General features: G+C 39.9%; 1 protein-coding gene across 2 annotated transcripts in view; it reads left to right on the top strand.

Annotated features, from left to right (window-relative positions):
• Positions 1-1,820: 1,820 nt before the first annotated feature.
• The window catches only part of St6galnac5 (ST6 N-acetylgalactosaminide alpha-2,6-sialyltransferase 5), a 200,161-nt gene continuing 181,618 nt past the window's right edge, over positions 1,821-20,363 (top strand). For both annotated transcript variants that reach the window (XM_074079736.1, XM_074079735.1), the window contains exons 1-2: positions 1,821-2,072; positions 2,848-3,078. In XM_074079736.1, coding sequence (XP_073935837.1) covers positions 2,058-2,072; positions 2,848-3,078 — 246 coding nt within the window. In that variant the 5' untranslated portion in view covers positions 1,821-2,057. The remainder of the gene's footprint in view (positions 2,073-2,847; positions 3,079-20,363) is intronic.

Genomic DNA, 20,363 nt, shown 5'->3' with positions numbered 1-20,363 from the left:
CCCTTCCCCTACCAATGCCTTGTCCATTTAGCTCTCAGATCAAAATGCCTAAAATAGTCCCCTCAATTTAATCAAATATTTGAAAGCTTTGAAGTAACTCAAATCAAGCTCAAAATTAAACTTTTAAATTTACCCTGATCATTTCATAAGTAGATTTTGCAAGTAGCTAACTGCTATCCCAGAAGGGAGAAAGAAAGCCTAAGCTTAATGAATTTGGTCAGACATACCGTGTAACAGCTGTCCAACGTGCTGCTCTGAGCTTAAATCATAAAGATGATGTCTCTGTTTGGCATGGAGAAATATATTAGAAGTGTTTTATCGGCCACTGGGCTAGATGGAGGAAGAACAGTCCTGAAAAATGCAGAGGCTTCATCTAGGAGGATCTCAGAAGGAGCCCTGGAGAAACCCAGATAATCTGCTTGCAACGATTCATCAAGTCGGTCCTTTGTTTCATTAATTTGAGTGTCAAGTGCAACCATACAAAAAAAGAATTGCCAAGACCCGATAAGATTTTCTTCTGGCTGCTGCTGTTCCTCCCTAACAACTGGTACTATTCATGCCTGAAGCACAAGTTGAATAAATAGCTTCAAGGCTGGCATGTTGGGCAGTGTTTCCAGTTTTTTGTTTTTCCTTGAAAGGCTAAGTCACGTGATTTTTTGCCCTCTCCCAAATGCATTGCACTGATATTCGTTCTTGAACCAATCACTTAACTGTCTTAATAGGAAGTAGGGAAGGATGCCTCATAAGTTAAAAATAGTTCCTGTTGTATCATCAGTCTAGCAGTAGATTAGTGGAGATTAAAAAAGGATTGTAATGCCTTTTTTGGCCTTGAGAAAGCTCTTGTGCCCATGGTTCAGTTGGCCTGTTGATCATTTCCATCTTAATGGAATTTTTAACATTACACTGCTACAGGTGAAGTATTAAGTAATACATTAAGACAACTATTTTCACTGAGCAATTTCACAAGAAATATGTTTTCAGGTAAATTAGGCATTTAACAAATGCCATTTGTAATTCAATGCAGGGAAGAGAGTATCCTTAAAATAGGCTATCGATGTGAATTCCTTAACATTGGACAATAATTATGTTTTTACTTTTAATCAAAGTTGTGAAAGTGAAATTATGTACCTTCAGTGTAGCAGCTCAACAAAAGGAAAGCACCAAGGGCCTTGGAATTCTTAGGAAATAAGCTATGAGCAGTTTTATCTCTAGCAGCCAGAAATCCTTCATGGAAATTAGGAAGAATCTATAGGCTCAGTTAATCGTGTGAATACGATTTGCTGAATGGTTCAAAAACTTTAAAATCATTTAGCTATCACTAGTAACCTGAAAGGTCAAGTAGAAATATAAACTGTAACCTTGGAAGCAAATAATGAATGAAATAATTTAAATGAAACATTATGATCTAAAGATTGCATAAGAATAACTGGATTTGGAAAAATAAAATTAAAGGGGAAGAGAAAATTTGTACACTTAACTGTAAAACTGAAATAATACAAATTTTTTAAGGACAAATAATTTCATGATAGATTTCTCCAGGCAATGAACATAAATGCTACTGACATTTGGGGAGTTGACTTGTTTTTATCAAAACCACATAATCGAAAATTCACTTCGTAAATTTTTAAATGGCTATCACATTCAGAATTGAATTGGAGATCTCCTTCCTTTTTGCTCGATGACTTCATAAAAGATAAATAAGTCCTCACACAATGGGTACACCATCTCTCACCCCAGAAAATTCACTCTGCTGAAAAGATTATTTGGGGGCGGAGAGGGGGATGCAGAGGTCTTTAGGACCCAGCAGGCGGCGGCAGGCGGCAGTTGTGTAGATCACTGAGCGACTACGAGGGTCCGGTTCAGTTTTAATTCTGTCTCTAATCTCGGCAACAGCGGCGCTTCCCCGATCCCGCGGCTCCTGCGCCCGCTCAGCCGCGGCCAGCCGCCGGGCGAAAATCCCAGCCGCCTCTGCCCCATCACCCACCATGGAAACCCGCCAAGAAAAAGTGACTCCGGACGCGCGTGCCTGAGGATTCCGCACAAAAGAGGTGCCCAAAATGAAGACCCTGATGGTGAGTCGGTGGTGCAACTCCACTGGGCAGAGGCGAGGACTCCCCGGGCGCAGCGTACCCGGGCCACAGCCGGGAGCCTCGGGGGGTACCTAACCTTGTGCGGCGAGGTCGCCTGTTACAAAGGGACAACTTTCCACCTGCTCCGTGTCCCCTCCGGATTCCCTGGCTCTGCCTGAATGGGAATCCGGGATGGGTAGTCGGGTTGCCTGGGCTCCCGGGTCTCCAGCGAGTGGTCAGAGGGGCAGGCGGAGAGCTGGAGGAGTGGGTATATTGCTCCGGAGAAAGAGGACACCCCAAAGCAACAGCCTGGCAAAAACTAAGAGGGGCGGGGAGGGGGGACCTTTCCAGACTTTCTTGGTTTCCTTGTCGGATTTCAAACTTGCCAGGATCGCCGCGGTAGAGTCCCCGGGACCCAAGAAGGAGGGTGCGCAAGGACTAAAGATTCCTTCAGGATGGCTGGGGCGCAGGGCCCCTCCCCGAAGTACAAACCCACCCCTACCCTGGCTGCGGGCGCGCTCTCCCTCCCGCAGCCTGGCGCCGCGCACCACCTGCCCTCTACCGAGGGATCTGGGCGGCAGCGGCGGCGGCCAGGAGCCAGCGACGCGCGGGGAGCACTGCTTGCCATACCATACGCGCGGGGACCGAGCCTCCTCTGTCCCCGCTGTGTGTCTCGGGGCTGCGGCCCGGGTCACCCCCGCCGGCCTGGCCGGTGTCCCCGCGGGGCGCACTCCTCCCGGGTCGTGGTTCAGCTGCTGTCTTCTGCTCTCTTCTGCAGCGCCATGGTCTGGCAGTGTGTTTAGCGCTCACCACCATGTGCACCAGCTTGTTGCTCGTGTACAGCAGCCTCGGCGGCCAGAAGGAGCGGCCCCCGCAGCAGCAGCAGCAACAACAGGCGCCGGCGACAGGTAGCGCGCAGCCCGCCGCAGAGAGCAGTCCCCAGCCGCGCGTCGCAGCCCCCGCGGGACCGCGGCAGCTGGACGGATACCTCAGTGTGGCGGACCACAAGGTGACGGCCTGCCCGCCACTCAGCCTGGGGATCCCGCACACCTGAGCCTTCCCCCTTTCTTGGGACTGGGAGGCACCGTGAGTAGGTGCCATTCAGAGGCTAGAAGGGGGAGTGGACCAGCTGGGATGGGGTGGGCTACTCCTACTTGGTGTGAATTCTATTTGGAGAAGGATGCAAAGTTTCTCAGGGAGGAGGAATGAGATGAGAGGACCCCGAAGCTCAATTGCCTAATAGGAACCGGCCCTGAAACTGGAATCCTCTGAGCCCCAGAATTGCAGCTGTCAGGGGATGTCCTATTGCTTAAAACCTGGGATTTGGCTGCAAAGTCGCGCCCTGGTAGAAGGAAACCTGGAATGGTGGAGGAATTACAACTGCGTTTCTCGTCGCGGGACGAGGGCTAGTAGCAGGCAGCCTCTGGCCGCTGCTGAGGCGCACAGGCTCCCCTCTGATCTCTCCCTGGATCGCTCTGAGCTGATTTATCTCAGCCCTAGGGAGCGGTGCCGGCGCTGCCTAGGAGAGCTCCAGGCACAAACTCAGCTCCCATTGGCTTGAAAGCCTGTTTTCCTCTGCCTTCCAGGAAGTTACTGCATGGTTTGGCTAATAATTAATAAGCTGATTTTTTTTTTAAAAATTGAGCCTCCTTTCCCTGGAATAATAAATCTCTGGTTTCAGTGTAGGAAGCCTCTGGGAGAATCCTAATCAAGTTTCCTGATTGTGAAGATATTTTAAAACAGTTTAAATGTATCCCTCAGTATTTGAACCTGCTAATGTTTTTATTAAAACACACTTCCACTCTGTATCTGTTCTATGGAGCTACAGGATTTCTTGAAATCTCTTACCTCTTTTACTTTTTATTTTACTAAAGACTGTGAAAGAAACCAAAGTAATATTTTGCTGATGTTCTTTCTGTGTGCAAAGATTGCTCTGACCATACGTGAGAAAGCCAAATTTCTTTTTAAGTAATGATCAAAATATTGCCATTCACCTGTGCAGTGCATAATGATAAGAATTTGGAGGGTATAAAACAATTTAAGATGGAACCCAGCCTTTAGGAATTGTACAGAGCCTGCCAAAAACAAAACATATCATGATACCTGTAGACAAACTGGTAAAGATAGAGAGTAAATGCTAGTCATAAACAGTGCTGGGGGATACAGAGGAGAAAGGTCACACTCTCTGGAAGGAATAAGAAAAGTTTCTTAGAAAAGGTGGAACTAGTGCTGGGAAGATTTCATGGAAGCAGAAGGAGGGGGCATTATGATTAGGAAGTGATTTGGGATAGACTTAAAATCCGAAAGCTGAGCACCATTAGGTTAACAATTATAGCTCAGTTTTCTTTCTTAGTTGTTGATTGATTACATGCTTTGGATCTGCATGTGCAAACAATTGATAAGGGCTGAAGTTCTAGGGCAGTCTAGACATGGGCTTCTGGCTGTGTGTGGATGTGGTGTTTCTGTATAACTGGTATCTTAGGAATATATTGAATTGGTGAGTTTCCATGGCTATTTGTTAAGTAGAAATGGCTAATACTTGTGAAACTGTGATTAATAGGGGTGTCAGAGGATCAATTTACTGAAAGTTCTGATCTATTTTGGGGATGATGTTCCTAATACTTTCCTCCCTATATTCTGCTGGCCGGACACCAGCTAAGAATGTTGATAAATTAAGAGAAAGCATGACGCCCTCATGTTCATTTTCAAAATAACATTTATTCACTCAGATCTCTTGGATTCCATTTTCAATGTATCAGAGTCTCATATCATTAGAATGAAGAGCAGCTCTTTTTTGTGGTGGAAGAAATACTGCAACTCTACATGAATCAAATGATCTATCTACATGAATCAAATGATCTATACTAGAAGGGTTTTATAAACTGTGAAGTACCATGTGAATGATAAATATTATGTGAAAGTCCTTGGAATTCTTGGCAGAGGAAGGTGTTCTTTGCCAAAAATTACCAGTATCAAGGAAATTCTTTCATAGTCAAAAAACAACATCTCCCAGAACATGGTGGTGCACACACCTGTGATCCTAAGCAGAGACAGGAAGATGGAGAGTTCAAGGCCAGACTGGGCCTTCTCTTTAGGCAGTATCTGTTTCCTTTCACAGAACTAATGTAAACTTCTGCTCAAAATGCATTCACTGACCTGCTTTACTGCTACTGTTTAGCTGTCTGGAAAGTGGGCCATTTCTGATGACCACGTGAGGGTGCATGTGTAACATGTTTCTGTCCTCTCCAGAGCTTACTGTTTAATTAGGTTTTGTTTGTTCCTCCAACAGTCTTGCTTAGGCAGGGGTGAAAATCATTTGTTAGAATATTGCTAGGAATTTTTTCCCAATTAACACAGGATAGGGTAAGAAATAAGCACTTTCCTGTTCTTACATTGCCAAGGACACTCAGATTGCTTTTCATTTTTCACTCTCACATCAGGCCTCAGAAAAATTATAGGATAGGCTAAATAGGATGTCCACAAAGCCATATGCTGTTGCATATTGAATCAGAATTCCAACAGACTTTTTATTTGATGTTGATTCGCAGAGTCTGCAGAGAGTTACAGACAGTATTTAGGAAACTGTTCACATCTCCATAGCTGGAGGTCCCAAAGACTGATAAATATGTAGTGTTTATGTTCAGTTACACGATGGCATTAACATTATAACTCCAAGATTAAATTCAACAGGTGGTCCTAATCCCCGGCACCTGAATTTCACAAATTACAGCCTGCCTACAACGATAGTCTTGTCTCATATGGCTGCAAACTAAATTACTGCTGAGATTAAATCACTTTGTGCTTTTGTTGAAAGATAGGCTGCAAGTCAAGTCAGTGATGAGCAGTGTTGGAGCTTAAAATATCACTTTGCGTGCTCTTCTACCCTACTTCCTCTCTTACAAAGGATGTGAGCTGCAATTGTAATTCCAGTATGACTAAATGAAGGCTACTCAGAGTTTCTTGTCAGAATGAAAGTATTTCCTTTTCTGTTAGAGTCTTTCTCTTCTTCACTAGCCCCTCTTCCCATACCTTTCCCCACAAATGTTCCACCAGCTCATTTCCACCTTGCTGCAAGTGTATCTGTCATTACTCTCCTGGTTCCCATTTTGGAAGCCATTGATTTCTAACCATGTTGGCCAAACACAAGTAAAGAAACCAATTTTCTTGGTTATTCATAGCTGTGGGAAACTTTTGCATTTGGAACTGCAGCATAATGTATCACACACACACACACACACACACACACACACACAATCAAGGAACCCTCAAAGGAGAGAGCCAAGTCTTACAGCAGAGTAAAGGAGAAAGAGAATGCAAATGGGTTTCCTGTCTGGATCTGGTCTGTGTAGATAAAGTCATTTGCCATGACTTTATCTGTGAAATGAAACCATGAGCAGATTCCCACTTCCAGTGGACAGGCCCTTATCACAGAAGGCCCATGGTCACCTGGACTGCCCTTCTTTGTGAGATGATTTATGAAAGGGCAGTGAGTGATTGGTGAGGTCTGAGGCTGAGCAGCAGTCTCCTCACTTCAGAAGAGCCCCAGGGATGGGTTTTCCACATACCAATAACATGCTTGTCCTTGGTTCTTTCCTTCCTTAGACACTCAGTTATTAAAACTGCTTGAAGCTATGACTATTAATTGGTACATGTGCAGTTGTAAGTGGTAAGACAAGTCAATGAAAGAATGGAAAAATAACTCAAAGCCTGAATAAAAGAACATTATACAACTTATTCTGAAATTGTGGAATAAGTATTTCTCCTTTAGAAAAGTAAATAAATTACAGAAGGCAAGTTTATATCACTTATTAGGCTTTGTTTGATGATTTTTGAATAATCATGTGGATCTCAAGGAAATTTAGTGAGCTAATTTTTAGTACTCAAATATTACAAAATGCAATCTGCCCATGATGCTGAAATCTTGTTACCAAAAAGAACTGATCAAAAGGATTCATGAAATGAATTGTTTTTTAAGGATAAGGAGTTATCATAATGTGATGAGAAGTGTTTTGATGACATTTATTAAAATACTTAGCCTTCCTGAACTCTGTGACAGCTAGGAACTTTTTCCAGCTTCCCTTGGGAGTAACTTCAATATTCCCCCATCCTCCTGTTCCTGGGGGATGAGTTTAACCTGGCTTCCTCTCAAGTTCCCAGCATGCTGGATTTCTTGCTGATTCTTTTCTTTAATACCTTAGCACTTGCTATCTCCTTTTCCTGGAAAAGTCTTCCCTAAGGTCTTTTGCATGGCTAGTTCTTTCTTGTCATTTAATTCATCTTCTTGGGACCACATTCTTGAGTACCCCCTCAACAGTCATTCTCTGGCATATTAGCCTATTTTATTTTCCTTGTAACACATAACAGTGTCTGAAATAATATAAAGTTATTTGTCTATTTTCTGCCCTGTTCCATCTAGAATCTTAAGTGCTGTGCCAACAAAGTCTTTGTACATCTTGTTGAGCAGCTTAACTTCAAGACCTAGAATAGTTTGTGGCACATGTGGGTACATAATAAATATTTCCTGAAATAAAGAAGAAAGTGGGAGTGGGGAGGAGAAGCACAGAGCTACTTCATTGTATGTCAACTTCTTTCTGTACAACAACCATCTGTGTATCCCAAGGCCCTTGTCTTGTTTTTCGAAAAAAAAAAAAAGAGTAAGGATAATAGTGGGGAGGAAGAGAAGAGGATGATTTAAAACATAAGAACCTTTAGGAACGAGAGATAGGAATCTACATTTAGCAAGCTTTCCTTATGATTCTTGTGTACATTAAAGTTTGAGAATTGCTGTTTGAAATTTTTTAGTCATCACAATGAGTTCTGAGGCTAATTCCTTTTGAGGGTCTTTGAACAATTCATAACCTTAATAAATACTCATTGAAGGCCTAATAGCTTCAAAATTGGACTTCTGGAGAAAGTACACAGTTCCTACCCTCAAAGAACCTTTGATCAAATTGGAGAGAAAAAACAAAGAAGCAAAAAAAAAGTTAAATAATAAAGCAAGTGCTGAATAATAATATGAAAGCAGGAAATAATAAATCAAATGATACAAAAAAGATACAAAAAAGTGGCAATTTCTGTGATCTTTCTCCAACTATAAAATAAGTTAAATACTATTATTACCGTAGAAGTTTACAAAGCTTTCAAAGTAGCATTCCACTATTTATTAACCCATAGGTGGATTTGTATATCTATGTCATCCAAGGAATAATTACTAACCAACTTGGATAGCAAAGCAACTGCAAAGTGGTTGATTATACATCCAAAATACTGAGTTTTTGCATGGTTTTCTTTTTCTGCATGGTTTTCCTTTGGTGAGACATAATGTCTCCTGGACTCTTGAGGAGAATAACCTGGTCTAACTGTCTCTCTTAACCCATGGTAACCATCTAAGTCAGTTCTTCTAATTTGTGCTGTGATGAATGTAAATGTAATTCTGGTGGTCAAAGGACAGAATATTTACAATCAGGTCAGGACTGGAAGCTTATCCTTTAGAGTTAGGTAGCAGTGTAACATAATTCCATCTTGTAAATATTGGGATGAAGGGAGATTGAAGATGAAAAAGGATTTTGAAAAATTAAAACACATCATCAATCAACAAGTATATCTATTATATACTCTCTGAACATTTGTATAAAATCCTAAGTATAGAAAGACAATGATAGATTGTCTCTTAAAAATATTATTGCCAGTATCCTTAAACTTGATCCAAAAGCAGAAATCTCTTTGAAGTCAGTGAATTTATGATCAACTGATTGCTAATACTTGTGAAATAGGGGCATTTGTGAGCTATATTCAGATTCCTTTCCACGTGCTCTTTTAGTCTTAAATGCTTAGTCTGGGCCTGGGACAAATTTTTTTCTTGCATGTTTTTGCGGTATGTTTCCCCAAACAAAAATCACAGTATGCATGTTCACAGCTTAGACAGCCCATCCACGGGAAGTCTCCCCTGACATGTTAGATCCGAGCTGTATGTCTGTCTTCACAGCTGGAATCCCATGATAATATTTGTTCTGATTTATTGTTATTTCTTGTCTAGAATTGTCTGTCTTCCCTGCTAAACAGTCAGCTTCTGGAAGCTGGGGATTTTTTCTTCCTCTTTCTTGTCATTGTATTTCTAGGATTTAACATAATGCCTGAGTCTTCAACAAATATTTGTCAGATGAATGAGTATTATCTATGTAATGATTTTAAATTTCTCCTAAAATGAGCCTCTCTCAAGAGTTTCTGACCATTTGGAGTTAATCAAAAGGAAATGCTACATGTCATAAATATCAATTTCTCCTGCCACAATTTGTAGTTCTATAACTAATTCAATTCTACCTTCTCGCACTAATCACATCTCTTAAAACATACTCAGAATTTTTGAGCTACATGGGAAACTTAAAAATCATCAAAAGGAATTCACGAGTAGTCAGATGATTTGTCCAAGGTCACGGGTTAGTGGCAGAGCTGGGGATAAAATGTGAATCTGACACGAACATCATTATCATCGAGGAAATTCAGTGCCAATATCTTCTAAGCAGTGACTCCACATTATTTGGACAGAATTTATTAAGATGAAGAGCCTTGGCCTACCCAGTTATTGCAAAGAAATAAATATTTAAACATCTTATTATTCTGAAATGAATATGAGACTATGCCTCTGGATAGGTAAAGAGAATCTTCCACCAATGACTGGCTTTGCAATGGGTACTCTAAAGGTGCCATGATACTAATGCAATTGTAACAACTTGCAAATCAGAGTTTACCAAGACAAAGGGAGTCAGGTTTAATTACTAGCAGAAAATGCCACAACCAGACCACTCATTTAGCTGAATTATCTTTCCACAGTGGGAAGAAACCATCATCAGGAGATTCAGTTAACCAAGTGTTTGAAAAACAGCCATTCTGCAAATATCATTGACTCCCCCCTAACTTCTGAGATGGAGTGCTTATTCTGCATTACTTCAGGCAAAGAAGAAACCACTTTACCTATGGTAGAGAAAATTAACCTTGATTGTTGTTATAGCTCAAAATGAAAAGGAAACTTTTAAAAATTATATTCTCTCTTCATGGCTAAGAAGTTATCTGCAGAGTTTCTGAGAACCTCACAGAATCTAAGTATGCTCTGGCAGTCTGAAATGCAAAGTTAAACAATTATTTTTTATAAGGAAGCATATTCTGAAAATTAATTGCACATATGGGATATCTCCAGTTGCTGAACTACAAGCATTATTGAGTTTCTACTTACAGATCCACTTATGTTCCTTGCATGCATCCAATGACTCCCCGTTGCCTAGAGGGTCAAGTTCGGATACCTTAGGAAGGCTTAACAGGGTCTGCCTGGCCTACTTCTCCAACTTCACCTCCCACGGCTCTCCTCAGACCAGGCTCCATGCACTCTGGGAACACAGCTTGCTATTTCACACTTACCTGCTTTTTCTTCAGCAAGAAATATCCTTTCTCCTTTTATTTGCCAGATAAAGAATTAATCATTCATTAAGATCCAGCTCACATATCTCCTTTCTACAATTTTCTATAATACAACCTCCATGTAGACTAGAGCAGACATTCTCCTCAGACAATCTATGCATCAGTCAATTGATCACATATTGACTGAGTACCTACTATGTGTTAGACATGATGGGGGAGGGAGGGAGAAACAAGGTGAAGGACCTAGTCTCTGTCCAGTGGAGGAAATAAGTATAGTCAGGCAACACTTAACCATGAGGATTCACTCTGAGAAATATATCATTAGGAAATTTTGTTGTTATGGGAATATCATGGAGTATACTTACACAAACTAAGATGGCTATGATATCACCTGGTCATATAATCTTATGGACCAGCATCATCTATGCAGTCTGTTTTGACCAAAATGTCATGCTGTGCATGACTGTTTTATAATAATACCTTAGTAAGTGCTAAAATATACCTTGTATCTTGCACAAAACTCTGATCACACAATACTGCAATTATTTGTCCTCCTGTGGTCTTCCTGACTGGTCTGTCTTCTTGAGGCCAAGAATGTAATTTATCCATCCTGTTTCTTATACATGTCAGAGCTCAGTAAATCTTCATTGAAAGTTGGGTAGGAAGAGTCCTGTTGTGATTATATAATATGAAGAGTTTGAACAAATCTGGCTAATAGGCTCATTAATCACAGGAATGGACAGAGATGACAAATGGAGCACAAAGACTTTGCATATGTGGCATACATATCTTTCATTTCTGCTTCCCTTTTAAATACAGGGCAGCATCCGATGACCCTTTCAGAATGGGAAAACAGATGTTGAGATGCAGTAATGGCCATATTTAAGAGCACTATAGTATCACAGAAAGCAGGGAAATATGCCCAAGCTTTTTACTTGTGAGCTCTTGGGCAAGTCATATAACTTCTGGTACTGAGCTACTCTGAAGAGGAAGATGAACAGTATTTTTTCATTCCTCACTTGTCACATAATATCATGTGCCTGCCAGGCATTGTGTTCAGGACTCAGGAGGCCAACTAATGATGAATAAGATATAATCCCTGACTCCATGAAACATCTGTGAGCGGCAGAGAAATAGTTATAAAATTGCAGTGCAGATTTGGATAGAATTATTTACATGCTACAGAGACTGGAACTTATCCAGAAGGCATTGGGAAGTCTTTAAAGAGTAAATTAGAGGAGTAACTCCGTGAGATGTGTGGTTCAATGGATCATTCTTGCTTTGGCGTGGCATAATTTGAAGTAGTCATAGGTTAAATGTCCAGAAGGATCAGTTAGCAGACTGTTGCTGTGGTCTGAGTAAGCTCTGGCTGGTGGCCAAAGGACAAAGATCCCTAAGGTTGTTGCCTGCCCTGAGATTGTATGGTTGCCCATCCCACTGTGTCTGTGCAGACAGTCTAAATGCAACTTCCCCACTGCAAGGGGGGTTGTGGTTCATGATTGCCTCTCAATTGTTGGTGAAAAGAGTCTGAGGATGTTCCCAGATGGCACTTCAACTTCATCTAATTTTGAACCTTGCTGTGCATCTTAATACCACACACTGACTTGAGCAAAATGGAAAACAGTGGTGTTATGGTTAGAACTGAAGCAAGCTGTTCATGGAGATGTGGTAATGCATGCCGGTACAATAGGAATTAAACCCTCCACCTGCAGTAGAGCCAGTGGGGTGTGGAATAAATGCACTAGCAGGGACTACACTGTGTAACAATTCTGTAGTGAGGTGGGCAGAGTTTGTTCTTATCAAGGGAGACTTTGACACATAATAAATCTTACCAGGTAGAGGACTATTAGAAATATGGAATAGAGTGTGGTTTCTTCTTTCATTTCCCACACAGCTATAGAGAGAACAATTATCATTCTTTTGAATCATTTAAGTTTGTCAGCAACTTCTAAGGAAAGTGTATTCATTCCACTTACATCCAAAAGAAATTGGCCATAAAGTAATGTAAAATTTGTCAAGAGAGAGTCTGGTTCCTAATTCATTCAAAAGCATTTGATTGGAAACAAAAGTGTGTTCTGTACTTCTAAATGAACTTCAAGTGTATGGGATCCATATTTGGAGTTACTCGCAGTGATGCACCTGCGTGCCTGCTGTCAGGAACTTACAAAGTTGTCTCACATTACCTGAAGTGGTGTCTGCTTCCACTCTGCACTAAAAATCATAAAGCCAATTCATTTCATTTTTATTCCACTTATACAAGTTTTGAACAATGAATGTTCAGAAAATTATAACACTTTGCTTATATTTCAGAACATGGAAAAGGGAGAGTGGATGTAGGAACGCATGTCCCCACTCCAGTGCCCCAACCACACAGAGCGAAGCTTAGCCTTGATGCTGTAACCTTTACAAATCTCTTGAAGAATCAGTCGTGCCATAGCTCTAACTAACAATCTGTGTGGTTTGGGGATCAGCTTGAAATGTGATGGATTTTTAATTCAAAAGTTTAAAAAAATGGTTTGGGGGTATGGCTCAAATAGTAGAGCACCTGGCTAGCAAGCATAAGGCCCTGAGTTCAAAATCCAGCACTGCCCCCAAAAAAGTCAAAAATAAACATCAGAGAAAGATAACATGAAGATCAGGGTATCACAACTGAATGAGCCTGCATTAGTGAAGGGTGGTGTTAATCTATTTTGTGTTGCTAGAACAGAATTCCAAAGGCTGGGTAATTTATAAAGAATAGAAATTTATTTCTAACAGTTCTGCAGGGTGGTGTCTGGTGAGGGCTGCATCCTGAAAGATGAGTGAGGAGTTGTGGTCTCATATGGCTGACAAGGGGTAGGGGAAGCAAGAGAGAACAAACTCCCTGGTCAAGCATCTAAGACCATTCATAAAACCTAAACCTTGCTTAAAGGCCCCTCTTAATACCATCACATAGGCAGCGCCTGAATTTTGGAGGGGGTACATTCAAACTGCAGCAGGTAAAGATAATATGATTAGATCCAGGATGAAGAACAAGGACTGGAGAGAGAAATAACATTACTTGCTTCTTTCCTATAACCAGAGGGACTAGTCATATGACATGAAATATTGATTGGGTTCCAGAAAGGCAAATAAAGGTGGCTTGTCACAGGCTCTGCATTGTCTATGAAGGGGTCACAGTTGTTTGACATTGTTACATTGAATGTGATTTGGTGTCCTGTTCAATAATTCAGAATATTAATAGGTAGAAGAATCAGTCAAAGTAAGTTCCTTCGACTGGGACCCAGGACTGCTGAGGAAAAGTAGCAACCAGATTTTGTTCTGGAATGAGCATGACAGTGAGTCTATAATGAGCACTCGAGTCCTCTACGAATTTTAAATGTCAATATTGGCCAGGTGCGGTGGCTCTCCCCTCAGTCCCAGCACTCAGGAGTGGAGATTGACACCCTATTTGAATACTAGAATACTGGAATAAAAGGGCTGAAGGTACAGCTCAAGTGGCAGAGTCCAGTGCTGCCCAAAAATTTCAATCAATCAATCAATCTCAATATTGACTGGTCTGCAAGTTAAGAACCATTCTTCATGAGCCCACAGAGTACACAAACCTTTGGAAGATTTGATGGAATGGGGTTCCATTCATAGGTTTTATGTCCACCTATGAACACAAAAAACTCAGCAGCATTTCATACAAATTATGCCTATTGACCGTATTAGAGAGCATAGACAGGCTTCTGTTGGGAGGCTTCACCTCCCCCACAGCAGTCAAAAGAAAAGAAGAAAAGCAGAGTGTGGTGGTGCACAGGTGTGACCCTAGCACTTCAGAGGCTGAGGCAGGAAGATCTCAAGTTCTTTTGAGACCCTGTCTCAATAAATAAATAAATAAATAAAAAGTGAACAAATAAATAAGAAAAACAGAGAGCCAGTATTCTAGCTCTGAAAAACAAATGCTACTCCCTTCCCAATTGTAAATGTATATGCACCCATTGTCTTCTCGAAATGAAAAAAGCAAAAAGGAAAGCAACAATTATTCATAAATCTACACTAGAACATAATTACTCTTGATGTGTTAATGCATTTCCCTACAGATGTTTCCAGACATATCAAAATGTGTATGTGTGACATTTGAATGTACTTTTAATGTTTTACTTTCTGTGCTGAATATGTAAGGTCCATGTGGGCATTGGTTTACCAATAGGAAGTGGTCAGTGGTGTGAAAGAGGATGTGAGGCTTATTGTTTGGGACTAGCTAAGACATAGCTTGTTTTTCAGCTCAAAACCAAAATAGATTCCAATTAGAGTTGGTATAATTAGGAAATGTGTTTCCACGTTTGTGCTGGAGTCTCTGTGCATAGTCATGAGGTATGTTTTCCCTCCACGAGATTGAACTCTCCTCTGTGCTTGAGGGGCCTAGAACATTTCATCTGTCCAGATGCTTCTCTCCCTAGCACTCACCCCTGCCTGTTTTCCTGGGAGTAGAATGTGCTCTAGCAATTTTTAAGTTTTATAAATCATTCTCAGTATTCCCTTAATTATCCTTGTCGCTTTTCTCTAAATTTCCTCCAGTCAATCCTTAGCTGCTTTGGGGGTATGGCCCAAGGTACCTTCCCAGGGCACTTCCAGCACGTGGTTGATTTAATTCCTTTTCCATAGGTGGTGCAGCTTTAATTCTCTGTTCGTATATAAGACAGGTTTACTTTGATATAACTATCTTTCCCAAAAAGAAAATTTGAAGCACAAGTAATTAAAATTATCACCTTTTTTATTTCTGTGACATTTTCTGAATATCTTTTTAATCTAATTTTACAAAACACTTCAATTTCGTTATCTTATTTTAACTCAACTTCTTGAATTCTGTTTTTCTTGATTTTTTGTAATCTATAAAGTCTCTGGGTTACTTTTCATTCATCATGTTTTTTCAAGAGGTGCTTTTATATCTTGATTTTGGCATAATCCCAGAACTCCATTATTCTTTCACTTCATGAGTAGAACAACTGTCATTAAGAACCTGGGGCCTGCCTGCCCCATGCTTTTCAGTCAGCTAGCAGCAGATATGCTTCGTATGTCTTGGTGGGTGCCTTCTAAGTCAAAGAAGGAGTCTGAAAACACCAGAGCTTGCAAACAAACTCTTTCCCAAATCAGCCCCTTGTTTTGTGGCTGAATACTCTTTTTTTCCTCTGGATTGAAAAGTCACTTATCTTTTAGTCGTGTTTAGAAATGCTTTCATTGTGAAAATGTATGTAGATAATTTACAATTTTAACAATTTTTAAATGCACAATTCAGTGGATCTCTATATTCAGTGTTAGCAATGATAACCACTGTTTATTTCCAATTTTTTATCACCCCTAACAGATTCTCTGTGCAATGACTTGCCCATTCTTCCTTCCCCATTCCTTTTTTTTATATTTCCCTGTGACTTTGCCTAACCTAGATATTTCATATAAGTGAAATCATCCAATATTGTCACACAGGAAAGCTGTGTCCTCACATGGCTGAAGGTGGAAGGGTAAGAGAGAACAAGCTCCCTCCATTGAGCCCCTTTATAAGGCATGTAAACCCATTCATGTCTAACTAATTTAAGTTAGAATAATGTTTTCAGAGTTCATCAATATGGTAGCATTATCACAACCTGATACCTTTTTAATGCTGAATAATGTCCCATTGTATGGATATACCACATTTTATTCTTGTACCATCTTTTTAGCATATATTAAATTACACAAAGCAAGGGGTTTCATTATGACACTTTTATACATGCATATAATATACTTTGATCATATTCGCCCCTTCTATTAAGCACCCTTTCTTATTCTGATGGACTCTTGGGGCATGTCCAGCTTTGAGCAGTTGAGAATAATGCTGCAATGAACACTGGTGCTCCCATTCCATTACTGTAGTTCCTCCTCCCTTTTCCTCCTTTTTTTTTTCTGTCTCAACCCATACCCTAGACTCCAGTTCTCATACTTGCAGAGCTGCTCTCGCTGCAGCTGCTTCCTCCTTCTCTCTCTCTGTCTGTCCCCCCCACACACACACAAGTAAGAGAAAAATAAAGAGACACCAATTTGTTGTGTTAACTTTATTTCTTTGTGTAAAAAACATATGTAACATTTTTGGGAAAAAAAAAAGAGAAGAGAAATGGTCCCCTAATCCTGCCACTTTGGTATAGTTAATTACATAATTTTGGTTTATTTTTGCATTAAACTCTTTTAAAATAATTAATGTGAGCCTGTAATGTGTTTTTTAAAGTGTGTTTGATTTTGTCTATTTTGTTTTCATTTTTCTTGATACTTAAGTAGCCATTAAGGTGTTCTTTGCTGAACCTTCTCCTTTGGGTCTTTTTTCCACCTTATACTTTTAAGGCTTTCTGTGTCCTTAGGTTTCATGTATGTCTAGGCCGGCCCCTAATATTTATAGCAGGACCTATGCAAGTGTGCGAATTTGAGTTCCACATATATTCCAGTTGCTTTATTTAGGAATTATGTCTTCATTTAGGAAAGATTATCCAGCTTCAAAGGTTTCATTTGACCTATTCCAGTTATGAATTTGATCAGAATCAATCTCTTGCTCATTTTTATTGTTTTACATCTTCATTAAATAGAAAACGTACAGTATGCTGCTTGAGGACTTTTGTGGGTATTGCTTGACAGAAGTCTACCTGTTTTCATTATTTCCAGTTTTAAAAAATTTAAGCAGGCTGCCTATTTATCTATTTTTTTCAATTTTTCCCTAACATTTCATAGTTTTTATTTTACTACAGTATCAAATTCTGCTCATTCTATCCCTCTCTCCCTGTACAAGCACTGAAGCAGTGGCCGGCTTCTTTGCAGCTGTACAACACACAAGTCATGGCATTTAAGCACAGTGGTCTTTTGTTTCAAGGATATAGGGCAAGGAAAGTAGAGAGGCACTTCTTCTGCAGTACTGGACACAACAGTTGATGTTTGGGATTATAGATGGTGCTGTGACAAAAGTGCTGGATATGGCCATGTGATCTTCAGTAAATTTCATGTGTTTGCATGTGACATGCTTTGCCACTTAAAGCCGAGCTTCCCTGATATTCATGTGCAGATGGATCACCTGGGGAGCGTATTGAAATGCAGATTCTAAGTCTCTAAATCTGAGGTGGATCTGAGTGTCAGCACTTTTAACAGGCTCCTCAGTGGTGCCCCTGCTATTGGTCAAGATCCACAATTTGAGTGGCAAGACACAAGCATAGGACACAGATTGGAAGACCCTCCTGTCTGACATTAAGAGTAATATGGAGATCCTATAAGGACAGTATGCAGCTGGAATTGACTTTAAATTTATAATCATTATGTTTTAAGTGTTGGGTTTAGCTCATTTATATTTGTTGTGATTTTTGCAATATAATACTTATATATTGATTTTTTTCCTGTCATTATAACATTGTTTTTGTATTTGACACTATTTTTGCTTTTGCTTTTTTTTTAGTTTACTTTTTTCTCCTTCTTCTATTTCCTACCCCCACACTTACTGCATTTTTTAACCTATACTGGTTTGCAAATTGCACCCTTTATTTCTGTTCTTTTAATATCATTCTTGAATTTTGAATATGCTTACTTACCAAAGTCTTAATTAATACATTTTAAATATGTATTTATTGTGAACAACATGGTGTTTTGATACTTGTGTACATGGTGGAATGGCTAAATTTATAGTAAGAACATGGAAAATTTATTTTGATGGCAATTTTCAAGAATATAATATACCGTTGTGAACTATTGTCACCAAGCTGCAAAATAGAGCTCCTGTCTGAGTGAAATTTTTTATCTTTTGACCAGCATTTCCCCATCCTTCCTCTAATCACCCCCGGCTCTGAGAAACACCTTTCTACCCTCTGCCCTTATAAGGTCAACTTTTCTACATTCCACATTGTATTAGTCAGTCTTCTATCACTATGACAAAACACTAGAGAAAATCAACTTAAAAGAGGAAGAACTTATTTTGTCTCCTGCTTTCAGGTTTCAGTCCATGGTTGGCTGGCTCCATTATTTCTGGGTCTGGGGTAAGGCAGTTCATCAAAGCAGAAGGACAGGGTGGGGCAGAGATGCTCACCTCATAGCTGCTAGGAAGCAGAGAGTGTTAGGGAGGGACTGGGGACAAGGTATACCCTTCAAGGGCATGTCCCCAGTGACCTACTTCCTCCAACTAGACCCCATCTTCCACTTTTCCGCCGCTTCCCAAAAATTCACTCAATTATGTCAATGGATTAATAAGATTATTTACAAGATCTGAACCCTTATGATGCAGCCACTTCCCCAAAGCCCTACATCTGAACATTGGTGCATTGTTGATCAAGCCTTTAACACATTAGTCTTTGGGGGACATTTTAGGTACAAACCACATGTAAGTGAGTAGATAAATATGTTTATTCTCTTTCCAGATAATTCAAGGACCTTAGTACTTTGAGTCTGGTCAATGTGAACACTAATCTTATATGCCATTGTGTTGCCTTATTTTCTATTAAGCTTGGTAAGTTGGATGTTAACATTCTTATTATTGTTTCAGACAATACCTGTGTAGGTTTCCCTGTGCACTACCAATTTCTTTGCTCATCATTAAACTATTTTGCAACCTATATCCCCAGCCTGAAATACAACTTTAGACCCTCCACTGATGCAGTTCTATTGATGGCAATACAGTTTTAGTCCATCTAAAATTACTTTTGTCCACGTCAGTTATTTTCTCTTAGCATTTTGTGATGATTCCCCTGTGTTTTCTTTCTGGCATTCTTAATATTAAATTGTTTCCTATCAGACTAATTAAGATAATTTTTTAAGTATATTAAACCTTTTTTTTAAGTGCCTTGTCTCTCCATTATTCTACTCTCTTCATAATGTTTTGCTCACTGTGCTGCATTCTGGGCAACTTTTTCTAATATTTCTTTTAGTTTCATAATTCTCTATTTAGCTGTGTCTAATCTACTATCTAAGTCATCCATCAAGTATTTTTCCAAAGTATTTTATTTTAATAATTTTATTTATCATTCCTAGTTTTTTTTTCAAATTTTATCTTTTCTCCTAGCATCTTCTTCCTTATATACATTTTATTTTTGTATCTGATAACTTCATAATCTTAAATCCTTGTAGGATTAAGAATGCTCTTTGGTTTTGTGCTGATTTCATTAAAATGAACTCCCTATGTTTTCATTGTGTTAGTGTGGACTTACATGTTTATCATGATGTTCTGTTCATCTGAACTATGTCTTTGGAAATCCATAGTTACCTGAAATTCATTCCTCCAAAGAAAGATTGTTTGCTTCTGCTGAACTCTAAGGGCTTTACCTACTAAACCTGACCACAAACTTTCTGCATACATACCAGTAGTGTGAGTGCAGCCACAAGTCTACATGACTTTTACCAATTCTCAATTTTTATGCAGAGAAGAAGGTATTTGGCCCCTCCTCACTTAGAGCCCAGGACAGAACAGACAGGCTTTCTTTTACTTTCCCTGTGCTGGCTGGATTTTTTTTTTCTAGTTTAGACTTTCTACAGATTTATGACCTTCCAGGACCCCCCAGGTTCAGTGCTCCTCTTGTCCCTCACTGGCCATTGAGACTCAGGATTTAAGTGAAGGGACCCGCAGTTTTACCTTAGCATCTGTCTTCAATGTCCACTCATTATGCTAGATTGAATGGACAATCATTTTTTGAGCTCTGTGGATCTTCCTTATTTGTTATCTTGCTTAATAAAAAATTTTAAAACTGTTTCTCTTACTTTTTTTGAAATTCTATAATCAGTGGCAAATTTTAGAATATTGCTTTTTTTTTTTTTGGCAGTTTTAGGGTTTGAACTCAGGGTCTTGTGCTGACTGTGTGGGTGCTCTACCACTTGAGCCATGCCCCAGCTCTTTTTGCCTTAGGTATTTTTTAATAAGGTCTTGGA

Source organism: Castor canadensis, chromosome 7 (genome assembly GCF_047511655.1).
Source record: "Castor canadensis chromosome 7, mCasCan1.hap1v2, whole genome shotgun sequence".
Taxonomy (NCBI): domain Eukaryota; kingdom Metazoa; phylum Chordata; class Mammalia; order Rodentia; family Castoridae; genus Castor; species Castor canadensis.
The sequence above is the reverse complement of the archived record's forward strand: the minus strand, read 5'-3'. Positions and strand labels throughout refer to the sequence as shown.